The following is a 14,885-nucleotide window of genomic DNA, read 5'->3' as shown; positions in this document are numbered from 1 at the left end:
TTTTCACGTATTTGATTGGGGAATGCAGCGGATGCTTGCTGGTTGACGTCACATTGTGCTCTGGCCAGGTGACCTTGTTTCTGCATTGCCAGACTGGCCTCATTCAAGTGAATGATAAGGCTGAACTTATTCACACAACTAAATACCATAACAGTAGTGTGCGCTAGCTGCACAAGCCTTTTCAGAAAACTGGTATCACTCATTTAAAACAGTCACTGTCAGTAAACACACTGTCGCTAACCACATAATTCTCACTTCCCTGTGCAGACCTGCCATAGTCTCACACTTGCTGTTCCCTTGAAGAGCTCAATCAGCAGTCATTGATTGCTATAATAAGATTATCCTACTCTTAAGCCCCTGGTCACCTTGATTGTCCCTTGTTCAGTTTAAAGTTTGTGCACCAAAATCTCCAACAAATTTAGAGATCATGGAGCGTAACTTTGAGTCGGGGTTATGGCTTACCACAGGCGGGTTTAGAAACTGTCCCACTAAAGACCATTATATAAAATATGGTGCAACTGTCCCACTAAAGACCATTATACAAATATGGTGCAACATGTATTGTTATAATTTACCCTTATTACTTTACACATCTGCAATAATTCATATTATTCATATTTTCTGTGAGTTTGTGGAGCTTGGTTCTTGGTACCACACAAACATTCTGTCAGTAGTAGTAGTAACATCCATCCTTCCCATCCATTATCTATACCACTTATTCCTGAACGGGGTCGCGGCGGGGCTGGAGCCAATCCCAGCTGACATTGGGCGAGAGGTGGGGTACACCCTGGACAGGTCGCCGGTCACAGGGCTGGCATGTAGACAAACAACCACACGTACTCACACTCACTCCTATGGGCAATTTAGAGTCACTAACCAACCTAAGCTGCATGTCTTTGGACTGTGGGAGGAAGCCGGAGCACCTGGAGAGAACCCCCGCATGCACAGGGAGAACATGCAGACCCCACACAGAAAGGACCCAGGTCAGCTGGGGCTTGAATCCAGAACCCTCTTGCTGTGATCGTGCTAACCACCATGCCACTGTGCAGCCCTAGTTAGTAACATTTTGTCATTTAATCATATGTGTGTAGATGGTCAACACATGTATCAACCTATAGAATGTAAAACTAAGTAGACAAACATTTTGTACTTAACCTTTTATTTTATTATTTATTTTTATTCTGTGGGACAGTGGCTATGGGTACAACCAATGATCTTCACAAAGTACAAAGTGACCTTAGGTGTAGACTCTGCTGAGGGCGGGGTAACACCTACCGTTTCATAGAATCCAGTGAAGGGAAGAAAATGCTGTAGTCACGAGACATAATTCATGCACTGACCAGTTGAATCAAGCTGCATAGCAAAGCACTGTGTGCCCATCCTTATCACAGTTGTGAATGGCTCCAGCTTGTGTTCATGACAAAATCAGTCTATCATTGCACACATATTAATTGGTTTTACAGAGTTCACTCTTTTTCCTTTTGTTATCAACTTAGTATTCATTTCTAGAATCTCTTTGGCAATGGCTCCTTTAATGATTGTATTCCCTGCACATTTTAGATGAATGCGCCGGACACAGAGCAGAGCACTAGCATTCCCTGACTTGGCTCCTGCCTTCCTATTATGCTTTGTTGCTTTAAATAAATTTTGCAACATGATAAATAAAGTTACTGCTATCTGACATTTAGAATGAATTGTTGCTGGACTTGAACAGTTTGCATTGGAAATCATAATAAGCCGCAAGCTGTTTTCTTGTTCTGCAACAACCCTGCCAGCCCCTCCGTCCTGCGTTTTATCTTTTCCAAAAGGGCAAAATTTCTCGTTTTGACCTGTGCTGGCCCGGCAGCTCAAATCTATAGGTTTGTTGTTGCTCATTTGATGTTTATTAGTAGAGAGATCTGACATGAGCTGCCAGATTTGAAGTTTAAAAATCTGAGCTACAAAATCAATCCAGTGATCAATCTCAATTTCATATGGCTACATCCCCACCCCATCAGGTATTACTCCCCTAGGGAATGTTTTCAGAGTGATTCAACAAAGCAGCACGTACATAGAACTGACCTGATCTTTCCTCTCAATGAGTCTGTACAACAGTGAAGGCTTAAAAATGGTTTGCACTTACACAAATAATGTACTAGTTATTAGACACAGAACCTACAAAATGCACTGACCATGTTTCTTCTTTTTAACCTTTTTTGTTTGTTGCTTTTATGTAATCAATACATAAGTGACGGGTAAACACTGAATTTAACATATTGTGGTTACAGAAATTATGTAGATTCATTCTCTGTTTATACACTTAGTTTTTTTTAGGTGGATAAAACTGCCATTTTGCCCATTGGTCCACACTGAGTAACTTCCTTTACCTGTCTGCATGGCTTACTGCATGTTTATACTGCTTATTTTGCATTATTTGCACTGTTTGTTGCTGTTAATGCTGCTTATTTTGTCATACTAGCCTTATGTTGGTTTACTTGCCCCTTGCATGGGGATATGTACATGCACATTGAGAGCCGATGTACGGGGTTAGGTAGGTAGGTACTTTATTGATCCCACAGTGGGGAAATTTCTGTGTTACAGCAGCAATAGAGAACAACCAGCATAACACCATAAGAACAGACACATAAGAGCAGAAGTTCATAGAAACACGAGAAATAACAGCTGCTGTAACTTGCTGCCACTCCGCGCGGCGCATGCGTATGTATGTAAGTACGTAGTAACAAAGAGCACTTAGTCTTATAATAAAAAGTTACATAAAGGCAGCAAAGCATTAGGGCCGATACACGAGGATTATAAAAATAGCGTCATCAGAACGTTAAATTTTACACAGCACAAATAAGCAAATCAAAGGCACCTAAAAACAGGGCAAAGCAGCAGTGGAGAGAATCAGGAACAGCAGTAGAGACTAAACAACCAGGAAATCAAGAACAATCGAATATTACTCACACAATTAATCCCACAATGGGGGAAAGAAACCTGTGTTTCAGCCATAAGCATCTCTGAGCAACTACTCAAAAATACCTAAAGCAGGGCATTGTATAGTATTTGAGAGAGTCAAACTACTCGTGTGTCCGTCACACCTGGCCAATACAGCAGATTGTGATTCTGATGACAAAGTGAAACGATATGAAACAGAAGATGTTTGGAACCACCAGGGCTCTTTCTAGATTTGGCTGGCCCTTACCCTGAGTAACTGGCAAGAAGGGTCATGATCAGACAACCTGGTATTTCTAACAGAGCTTCAGAATTCCTCTGCAGAGATGGAGAACATGCCAGAAGAATGACCACCTCAGCAGTACTCCATCAGTTAGGCCTTTAGAGTGGCAAGGGGGATAATGGAATAGACTGCCCAAATCCAAATGTCAAAATGGAATATTTAAAGTACTCCATTAAGGGTTTGAATACTTTTGTAAATGAGAGATTTATTATTATTATTATTATTTTATTTTTTTATGAATTTGCAAAAAGTTCAGTCATTGTGGGTTACTGAGTGGTGATTGATGGGTGTAAATTTTGTCAATTTAAAATTAAACCTAAAATGCAGTAAAATGTGCAAAAACATTGAGGGTTAGGGGTCTAACAATATTTGTGATTTCACGACACCAGGATATTACATATGTTTTCTTTCCACTAGTGTAACTACATTCACATGGCAGAATTTGAAACTGATGTAGCGGACTTTTTAACATAGATGAGCAAAAATCAAGAATACCGGAAGCACAAATGCAAAACCAGCCGGCTCCACACCCATAAAGTCTTTTCTTTTGAAAAAGTAAGCCACGATGTTTGAAAAACACCTTCAGTAAAGCACAAATCTTACCTTTACCTGGCTTGTCCTAGCAGCCACCAAACAGAGAAAGTTTAACCTGCCTGGCTACTTTTATTTTAAGTATAAGTTGAAAGGAAAATCATACAAAAAGTGCAGATTTCTTTCTTTCTTCATTCTTTAATATGACAAATATCGTTTTATGGACTTATCATGGCAATATTGTACCGTGAGTTTTTTGTATTATTACATCTCTATTGAGAGTTCTAAATGCTTTCTGAAACCACTATGTTATGTTATACTTGCAGATATATAGTATACTGTATGCATATGGCCCAGCTGAGCCAAAAAAGCCCCTTCTGAAGGGTCATATACTGATATATGTTCCCACTGTGCCTCTTTGTCTGATATACTGTATAAAAACCACTAAATTTAAAATAGCATTGTTAAAGTTAATTATAACCGTTGAATCTGCAAAGTGAATTTTTCACGACCTAGAAGTCCAAAACGAATCCCACCTGTAATTATTAAGATAAATATCACTCTGGCACATTAAGGAGAAAATTATGCTAAATGCATTTTGTTCATTATCATGTGCGACTTCAGTTTCAAACAGGTTAGTGCATTTCTATGAAAATGTTATTAAACATCGGTAACATTTGAGAACAGGATGTTTTGATCTATTGTCTTGTGAGTTTGTGTGAGGTCTTTTCAATTTAATCTTTACAAAAAAGCCAAAGACGATTGAGGCTGGATGAACAGCTTGTGCAAGTCTCAGTAATGAGTCACTGTTCGCTCCCAAATATCTAATTGAGCTTTTTGACATATTAATTGAACACCACTATGTTTTCTTGTGTACACCCTCAACAGAACTATAACGATGTGAAAGAATGAATGCAGTGCTTTGACTACTATTTTTGTAAACCTGTCACATAGATGAAGCCCTTGATACCCCAGCACGTTGATTCAAAGCATCTTCTACAGAAATGTTTTTCTCTTGCTCCTGAACAATGCTATCAATCCCTCCAGACCTCATCTGAATTTTGCCAGTTACTATTCAGACTATAATGAATACTTAATTATATTCAGAGGGAGAGAGGGTGGGGGTCTGAGCACAAGACTCTCGAGGATCATTACTATACCAAGGACAGATTCTTATTCGGGAGTGAGACCACCAGAAAATTCTCATGGAACTGACCCACACAGGCACACAGATTAGTTAAAGAGATACTGTGAGATAATTGAAAGTATTTAATCAGTCAAGTATACTTGAATCATCGCTATCATAATCATAGATTCTAATTTTTTAGGATGAGCTCAAGGGTTTTATGATTAGGCAGTTTTGTTGGATGAGATGACATTTTGTTGGCAGATATAATCAGCTAGATACCTACCTAGGCTAATGTTGGCTCCATAAGTTGAAACCATCATGTTTGGCAAACTTTTTGGAGCTGGCACATTTAAAAAAAAAAAAAAAAAAAAAAGATTCCTATGAAAGAGGTTTTAATTGTGTACTTGATGGCTTCTTATATGATACTATGCTTAAGACTGATGATAAAGCTAACTGTGGCATCTAGTGCTATACTCCTACATTAGCATTGTGAACATTTAAATGATACTTACTCCCTCACAGCCATAAAACATGAAGTGTCACAGCAGCAACACAACACAATGTATGCACTATATAAAAGTCTATTAGTATTACGTTTGTGTGAAACTGTATGTTTTTGTACATAGAGTCATATTTACTGAACACCAGAGTACAGATTAAGGGCAGGTTATGAGGCCAATCACTTTCACCGCTAGATGTGCTCAGTAATCTGGAGTACAATTAGATTTTGATGCAACACACTTAAGCTCATCACAAATCTACCATCAATCAGCAGTGTCCTTGCAGACAAAATGGCGACCTGTTTAAGTATTGATCAGAGGCTGCGTCGGTGATGAAAGTGTGGCACTAGTTGTTTTACACTATTGATTACTGGGGAACAAGAAAAGCTATTTTCTGTTCAGGCTAAACTGCAGAAATTGTCACTTTTTAGCAGAAACATGACCAATTTCTTTAACGTTCTCTGTGATGTTGAACTTTGGAAAAGACACAGTGCAGACTGCTGTGATCAAATCAGTGAATATGGATGAATTCACTGATGTTATTGTAAAAAGGTACATTGGCATATCAAAAACCAATGTCCCACTAGAGTTTTGGTGTTGTATAGACATATACCTCAGCATTTACACACAGTATTATCACTGGTTATTGTTGGATCAAGACTTTCTTGTGAATCCCATTAGTGGGAGACTTATTTTTAAATTCATGCTGATTTTTTATGCGTTGATACTGTGTTCAACCTAGAACACAGGAAAATATAATTGAAATTGTATTTGAAATAAAATTAGTTAATTTAGTTAGAGTTGTTACTATTACAGCAATTTTTCATAACTCCTCTGTGTTTGATATTCCAGCAACTGATGAGAGAGCGTCAGCAGATGGCCAGTCGTCCGTTTGCCTCAGTTGATGTTGCACTGGATGCCAGGGGAGAACAAACAGAGCTGTTGCAGCCCGTGGTAGATGTGAGTCCTGCTCGTTCCCTTACACACACACACACACACACACACTGGATGCTCATATGCTCATGTACATTGGAACTACTCTGCTCAGTTCAGTACTCCTCTTTATTTCCAAGATGTGAATAACTCCCATGTAAATAGAGAGCAGAGAAGAAGCCTGACACAGTCAAGGGCTCAACGCCACATGGGATAAAAGTGTGGTTTAAAGCAATATGGAGAGCTACATCCTCAAATTGACATCAGAGGACCAGTGCCACCTCTGTGGTAACTGCCACTGAGAGAAATAAAATAACTGTGGCAGCCAGCAAAGAGGCACTACATCAGCTATTAATGTTGTACTGAGTGGTGCTCACTATGCATTATGGTGGTGTGAAGGGCAATGTAAGGAGCGAAAGAGGAAAAAAAATGCTTCTTAGCTCTCTGAGTGCATTTTATTGTCGCATTTTTAAATTAGTGTTGAGTCTGAAACCTGAGTGGCTATGAAAACCACTGCTTTGCCTTCACTTCGGTAAAATGTTAACGACATACCTGTCACTGAGATGTGTTCCAGTCCGTCTTTTCCTGCACAAAAACCAAGGACAGTGTTGCTGTTGCAAGCTGTACTGCAGGTAAAGACATTGCATACACTAGAGAGTATGACTGTAAACAGAGTCTCAAGCTGTTTTGGAAATGATAGCTGGAAAAAAACCAACATTCATCTTCTGTTTCTCAACCCTTTCAAGAGCCACAATGAACCTATGAATGCTTGTTTTTCAGTTTCACTTAGATGTCTACACAGCTTAGGGGAGATACTATAAAATTATTATAACACAAATTGCCTGAGAACCTTTGGAAGTTTTATTTATATATACTGTATAGGTATGTTGAGATATGTCTGCATACACATAGTCGTATTTAGATAGTTGGTGCCAGCTTTTTAAATGTCAGTGCTAGTTTGTGGGTAATGATACTCAGACGATATTCTGCATCCTTTAAAAATGGATTTGTATTATTTTATATTGTACAAGGTCGCCCAAGTTAATAGCATCATAATTATTGCTACTTTCCAATGACATTAATGAAAACAACATATTGAAGAAAAACAGGTCTTGTTTATTTACTTAAAACCAAAGCATTAAAGTAAAACGGTACACAAACATTGAAATCACTTTAGCAGAATGATCACTTTAGCTACAGTTTGCTGAGTGTGTTTGTGTGCTGCTATCTTGGCTGGTGTTGTCCTGTCGCCGACAGCTGACTCCAGAAGCTTTCCATATTCTTCATCATCTGTGGGGTGGTTAGTCCTTGATGAAACAAGCTATCGAGTTGTCTTTACAGCAACAGATTTCTGACATAGTTTTAATCTTTTGAGCAACATCTGTCTTTTCAAAGCCAAAATCCCTTCATGCGAGTGAAGATAATGCGTGTCTAGCAATTAACGATGTAAATTGCAGAGCTGGTGGTGTCTGTAGTTTGTATTCTGGTGCTGCTGGTTCACTCATTTTTTAACTCAGCTAATTCATTTTTAGGCAGCTACACTAGCTTAACAAGTGGTGTGTGACCATGTACACAGTGTGGACTCTGAATGCACACGCACAGTAGTCTGTCAGTGACATGCTCAATGATGTCAGCTCACACATCGTTTAAACACCAATTAAGATATTATTGCAGATCATATATATCACACACCCCTAATTGCTTCAGAAAAATCTGTGCGCTTAAATGTGCAAATGCAGATATTGGACCACATAAAAGCTCCACCACATGCTCTGGCACCAGCTGAAGGTGAATCATATGAAACACCCCTAATTCTCTTTTATAAAGGTTAATTGGTCAGCATCTGGCACAACTTAGCTATTGGAAATATTTAGTTGATATGACAGAGGACACCATAGCCCCACTACCATCACAGTTCTGTCCGTACTTTCAACTCAGGCTCAGATCAGCGTGGAAGTCTGAGGGTAGCGTCAAAGTTTCTATTTCAGGTGCAAAGGTTAGAATAATTCTTAACATCGCATTAATAGTTGTTGCAGCTTGTACAAGAAACAATACACAGAAGGGCTGCAGCACCAAAATTACCCCTCACACCCTTTTAAACACATGGAAACGTTTATTCTGTGACTGCACTGTCGACACCAGTCTCACTGCATTAGTTGGTACCAGTTCTCTGTCACTAAATCTTTGCAGACCCTCCAGCTGGTCTGAGTGAAAATTATAACAGCCTTTGTGACCATTTTATCTATTTTTGGGCAGCTTAAGCCCTCAAGAGATTGGACATTGCTTTTAGTGACCAAGATGTCAGCAGCTATTGGACAGAGAGCCAATCGGGCTTGAACGTTGCAGGCTGAGGCCTCGATGTCACAGATGTTCCTATTTGCTATGGCTGGCATTCAGCATATGGAACCGCTAACGGATGGTGAATATGATTGATGACACCTGTCAGCAGGGGGAAAGGAGAGAAGATATACTGTGTGTGTGTGTGTGTGCTCGGATGGTTGTGAAAGACCATTATATAGTCCTCGCACTTGATTAATGCATAGGAGAAATGCAGGCTCAAACCTTCTTTGGAAGATATGAAAATAACCAAAAGTTTTAAAAATCTGTGAATGAAAAGGCAACATTATGATTGGAATGGAAAGAACTGATTTATTAATGTTTTTATTTTCCTCTGCACTGTAGGAATATTATCCAGATTGATAGCGACATTTCACAGAGCAAATGACAGAAGAAAGGAGGTGGTTTCATTTGGCTATTATTACTGCCTTTCAGGCAAATAAGAATGTGTTATTTATACTTTAATGGCAAAAATCACAGCATTGGAGTGACATATAAGCATACAGTATGGTGATACAATGCACCACGTTAGTAATTTAAGATAGTTAAACATTATAAAAGTTGGGCTTTCTAGATTAGTTTAGTTTGATTAACAATTAGTTTGCACATTTATTATACTTTCTGTTTGTACTTTTGTCCATTCTTACACTGTTATTTTTTTTTTTACCTTCACCTTTGTCCTGTCCTCCATTCTCCTCATTGCTCTGTTCCTCTGCATTAGTTCCAGCTGATTAGTCGTACAGGCAAATGGAAAACAGCCCGGGCCAATCTCGACAGCATTCATGACCTCAGCAAATTACTTGAATTCTGCAAAGAGGGCTGTCTTTTGATGAAGGGCAAATCCAAAGCCTCATAGAAATGTCATTTAATAGCATGTCTATTACAGTTTGCCAAGTTTAAAAGGCTTCATAAAATTGGTAAAAATTTGGTTTAGTCATTTATTTGACTGTTGAGCTAGTTCATTATTAAGCTAACTAACCATTACTATAGCTTCACCTTCAGTGCTTAGCTCAAACTTGATCAATAAATCATTTGCAGAGCGGTGTACCACTGAAGATCCTCCATTCTTCCATAATCAATGTTTGGATAGTTTGTATTCTAATAACAGAAACTAGCCAAACATTGGCTGCTAAATCTTTTTTCAAAAGATTTTGGTTAAAGAAGGCTCTACTAATTATTCTCAGCTAATGTGCTTGTTGACATTCATAGTAGTTTTTTTTTTGGGGGGGGGCTTTGCTCACCTGCCTTTTTGTTACAAATACATAGCTAAAGCTTGCTGCTTATAACACCCCCTTCAGTGAGTAACTTGGAAACTTACAGCAGTTGTGAACTGTGGCATTTGAAATGGTAAACTGAATTGGCAGTTGCATGGAAAATTATATTGCATGCTTCTTAAGAAACAGGATTGCACTTACTTCTGATTAAAGGACTCCACACTGAAAAGGGTGGGGGAAAACAGCACTTTGACATTAATTTACATCAGCGTCTTGTTCTATTTTAGCATATTTTGGTGATTTGGCAGCTGTAACTGTGTGTAACATTTGATGCTCACTGCATGTTTTGTACTTAACATTATGAATTTATTCAGTATATAAAGGCTTTTAGATTCAGTGCTTATTCACAGTGCACAAATTAGCATCATTGTTTAGTTTTTACCTTTTGCACAGGTTGAAATATACAGCAACTTCCATGTTAATAGAAATTATTGCCTCCCACTTCTGGTTCTCGTGTTTTAATACATGTGGTTGTGCATCCCTGTTTTCCTCCCATTTTGCTGCCTCTCTCATCTCCATTTTAAACTCAAGCAGACACAGAATAAAAAGTCAGTTCTCTTCAGACATGTTATTGTTCCTCAATTTGTATCCCCTCATCCAAAACATGCTGTGAAACCCTTGACATTCATTATCAGGATGACATGTTTTTCACGCTTGAGATGAGCAGATTTGGCCATTAACTCTGAGGGTTGGTCAGTGCCTCAACACATGCACTGTCTGACAGGGACACACACACACACACAAGTGTTTTTGTTGGGTGACCAATCAAACCATTTGTCACAGCTTAAATGCAGCAGCTAATGTCGGTGAACACTGGTCTGCTTGTACCAGAAAAGAAAATTCAACATCACATGTGACGTTGCAGAAAACAACCATCAAAACTGTACCGTCTGTGTAGCTTTTCACAGTGAAATATAAACCCTAAAATTGAAATGGAAATTTCTCTCCCTTTCTCTCCTCAGGGCGCACCTAAACCTGTTGCGATGGAGCCGTGTTCAGGAGGGAAAGCTGCTGTATTTACCATCCTCATGCGTCTGCCCTCTGGGCCCTCAGAGTTACCGCCACCAGGACAGTCAGGTAGCAACACAGCTGCTTTTCTTGTTTTGGTTAAAAGGGTTCCATTTTAAAATCTGTGTCTAAAAAAGGATATATGTACTAACCATATAGTAGTGTGATATATTCTTGGAACAAAATGAAAAAAAAAGAAGTTTGTTTCATGAAAAATGTTCATATGAGATGTTTGAATTTTGATTGGAGTGATTTACATAAATCTGAATCGTTTGGTGTTTTCAACCTGATTTTCATCCCTTTGAAAGTTGGATTCTGAGAATTTTTTTTGTTATTTTTGTAAATATTTATTGTCCTTATGCGGTTAAAAAAAACATTTGCTGTGGTTTGTGACACTTGGCAAGAATCTGCTTTATACAGATAATGTTGACCATGATTGGGTGACACCAGCTGTGTCAAAAGTAATGAATTCACTAGACATATTTATGAAGACCTTATCTTTACTTCATACCAACATGTAGCACAACCTTCCACCTCTATATATGTGTATGCCAGTCATGGTTCAGTGATACAGGCATGTTTGTGTAAGTCTTCAGTATTTTTTGGGTCAGTAAGACACAGTAAGATTCACTAAATGAATGTTTCTTTGTTTCAGAAAGCAAGCCCACAGTTAAAAAGATAACATTTTGTGTGCCATCAAAAATATGCTGAATATATGTATATCAAAACCATACAGTTACATTACATTTAAAGAGAGCACTATCTTGTCTTCTTCCTGATGGTACCACTAAATATTTGGCCCCACAGGAAAAAGACAATTTGCTTAAAGTAGCTGGAAAATACTGACCATAGAATTGTGTGTTTGAAATATTATACATGCTCCTGCAGTGCACTTGTGTGTTTTTCAAACTTTTGTTTGATTTTCACAACCTTTCCTGCTTTTTCCCCTTTGTAGGACTCATTATTGCCAGTGCACTGATAGACATTTCACAACAGAAACCAACAGATTTTAAGGACAAGTCCCAGGCTTTAAAGAACCGAAAAGCCCTACCTCCTGCACACCAAGGCACCTGCGTCTGAGTCGTAACCCTGTGATCCATTGGGTCCCTTTTTATGCCATCTGAGGTGATATAGCTCCAACATTTCGCGGGTCCTAGTTGGAAAGCTTTCCAGAGACGAGAGATGGCTCCATGTAGAAGATTTCATTCAGCTGCTACCACCGAAGTTTTAATGTCCTAAGAACATAATCCTCATTACCTTTCCTGCTCCATGTCAGAATCCTTCCCCAGCCTTTGCAACAACAATTTTTCCATCTACTAACTTCTTCCCTTTGGCTTGGGTGGTCACCGTGGTGAAGCTGAGAGGACACCTGCCTGATGAGCGATCAGTGACATCAGACACCGATTAACTAGGAGAATCTTCATCTTTTGAAGTTTCAGTCATAAATATTTTGTGACACTTCATCATCCATTTGCTCAGCGTGCGGGAAATGTACATTTTCCTCACACTCTGTTGGAAATAAGAACAGATGATTGAAAACAGCTGGTAGATATTCAGTACACGGGGTATGTGAATTTCTTTTGCTTGCTAACAAGTGGGATTTTATGATGCTAAAGCATTTAGTTTCTGTGATAAGCCTGGGTCTTAACTCACCTTTCATGTACATGCCACCTTTTTTGTGGAGAAAGTCATGCACTAGTCTCAGATCCTTGTTATCGAGATATTTTGTCACACCACTTGGCCAATTACCATTATTAATCTGTTTTAGCATTTTGTGTACATTTGTATCATCCACCCAGCTGAAGCTTACATCTGTATTTTCTGTGGAATATATGTACAGATGCTGCAGAGACATGAGACTGCAATCACTACCAGCAGTATGTGGGTGAGCACTGTGCACTGGGGGAGGCACAAACAAGTCATCAGTCATCAAACTAAAGCATGGAAAACTCAGAAACTTAAGAAAAGTTACATGCATTTTATTAACAAACTGGAAGTTTCATTTGTCACAAAAATCCTTTTTTTCATTGTGTTCACTGTTGAAAAAGCTACATAACAGAAAGGTGCACTAAGGTTCTAGTAAATTCTTTACTGTGGTTAATAACTCTATCATTTTGCTGTGCAACTTGGACATTAGGCTTTTGAACTTTCCCTTGGACAGAAGTGGTAGGTGGATGCCATTTAGGAAAAAAGATGTCTGCTAAATAAAATCAGACCAGGGAGGCCATGCGCCGCTGCCTGTTTACTACTTTGTTTTGTAAGGTATTTTTAGAGTCCTCTGAAGCTATAACTTTATTTCCATTTTTGAGTACAAGGAGTTAATTTACCTTTTATAATGCCTTGGCTTTCCACGGGCTCCTGAGGATCTGCAGAATTTTCAAAGCTGTCGACCATTTTTAGCCCTAACTCCACTCTGAGCTGAGCTGTACTGTGTCTTGGGACAAAGTCTTTGTCACTTTTATCTCCTGAAATTTCACATTTGTCAGGTTTTTATGACAGAATGGCAAGGGATTATTTTTATTTTAGGCCTTGCCACCTTTTGCTGTTATATTAATGATAATTTTTTTTTTTTTGCTACACTTGTAAAAAGAACATTTTTGTTAATATTTTGTTTTGATATTTAACAGATTCCTGTGTAATAGCACATTTAACATGTTCCTATATATCATGATGTCTGAATTAAATCAGTTAAAGTCAATTCTTTTTGAATTGTGCATCTTTAACGACTGTGTGGGCAGTCTTGCTTTTTTTTGAAAAGTGATCATTATGTTGCATTTCATATGGATAGTATGGATTTTGTTTGTAATCCTATAACAGTGTCATTACACAGGAATCAGTCTCACTGTACCATGAAAAAAGATGAGAAACTGCATATCTGTAATCTTCAGTGTATTTTAAAGATGGACAACATGACAGAAAATAAAAAAGAAACAGGCCTGAAAATCACCTGGAGTCTTTTTGCATTGAAGCATCCAATTATTCAACACATCTCTTGTCTTTTTTCTCCTTCTGTCTGTCCAGTGCTTGGTGCCTCTTAAGCTTAAACTACCAGTTTGCAATTGCATTCTGGTGCCCATTGTTCAACAGAGGTTGATTGTTTCAGATAATGATAATTATTCTCTCTGAACATCACAGAGAGAGAAACCAAAACCCAGACAAAGTATTTTCTGAGCACAAAAGATTAATAGTGAAAGCTGCAAAAGTGGAATCCTTTCCTGGTTGGTACATTCAGAATGTTTTTGCATGTTTAACGGGATTACTGACTCTAAAAAGCTTTATTTTATGTAATTATCTCCAAGCCATGGGCTGAATTACAATACAGTCAATGCAGCATGCACGCAGCAATCCATGTACTGTGCAAAATATGGGATGGACTAAGGTATATGACTGAACTGAATTTTTGAATATTACTCATGATCTTGTTTGACTCAGACATTATTGACTCCTGTAGGTGAATATAAAAAAAAATCTTTAGAGGAGGCTGAGGCCCTTGCTGTCAGTTTGTGTTTGTTGCATTAAGCTGTACTTCTGAAACTGAATAAAGTTAGTGTCACAAAGGTAGCTTCTGTTAGCATCATCCCTGCACTTTACCCAATGAAAGGTTGAATATGACGAGTTGTGGGGTCTGGATGACAGAAAATCTGCTTTGTTGAGTAAATAATTCATTTTTAAGCACAAGTGCCGAGAAAATTTCTCTCTTGTTTCAGCTTCTCATATATTAATAATGCATTTATTGATTTTAATTTTGCTAGGCCTGTTTGTTGTTGATGTTCACAGTCCTATTGCTTAGTTAACATTGCATTGGTTTTTATTATTATTTTTGGTCAGTTTATCTATTAATTAATCATTGGGAGGATATTTATCAAGGGAACATGCCCTTTTAATTTTAGCTACCTGCTGTTGCAGCTGTCCCATGACACCCAAGAACATGTTCTGCACCAAGTGCAAGGCTGGAA

The 14,885-nt window shown here is 38.4% G+C and overlaps 1 protein-coding gene across 2 annotated transcripts in view; it reads left to right on the top strand.

The window, feature by feature from the left end:
* atrnl1b (attractin-like 1b) overlaps positions 1 to 14,073 on the top strand; it is a 57,301-nt gene extending 43,228 nt beyond the window's left edge. The window contains exons 27-30 of one of the 2 annotated variants that reach the window (XR_002275325.1): positions 6,230 to 6,337; positions 10,884 to 10,998; positions 11,885 to 12,494; positions 12,770 to 14,073. Coding sequence is in view for 1 of the 2 variants with exons in the window: in XM_020604968.1 (XP_020460624.1) it covers positions 6,230 to 6,337; positions 10,884 to 10,998; positions 11,885 to 12,009 (348 nt within the window). In the remaining variant the exon portion in view is untranslated. Of the gene's footprint in view, positions 1 to 6,229; positions 6,338 to 10,883; positions 10,999 to 11,884 lie in introns of both variants that reach the window. The other variant, XM_020604968.1, reaches the window with a different exon arrangement.
* Positions 14,074 to 14,885: the final 812 nt, after the last annotated feature.

This window comes from Monopterus albus, unplaced genomic scaffold (assembly GCF_001952655.1).
Source record: "Monopterus albus unplaced genomic scaffold, M_albus_1.0 scaffold69.1, whole genome shotgun sequence".
Taxonomy (NCBI): Eukaryota; Metazoa; Chordata; class Actinopteri; order Synbranchiformes; family Synbranchidae; genus Monopterus; species Monopterus albus.
Note: the sequence above shows the minus strand (reverse complement) of the source record. Positions and strands in the feature narration are given on the sequence as shown.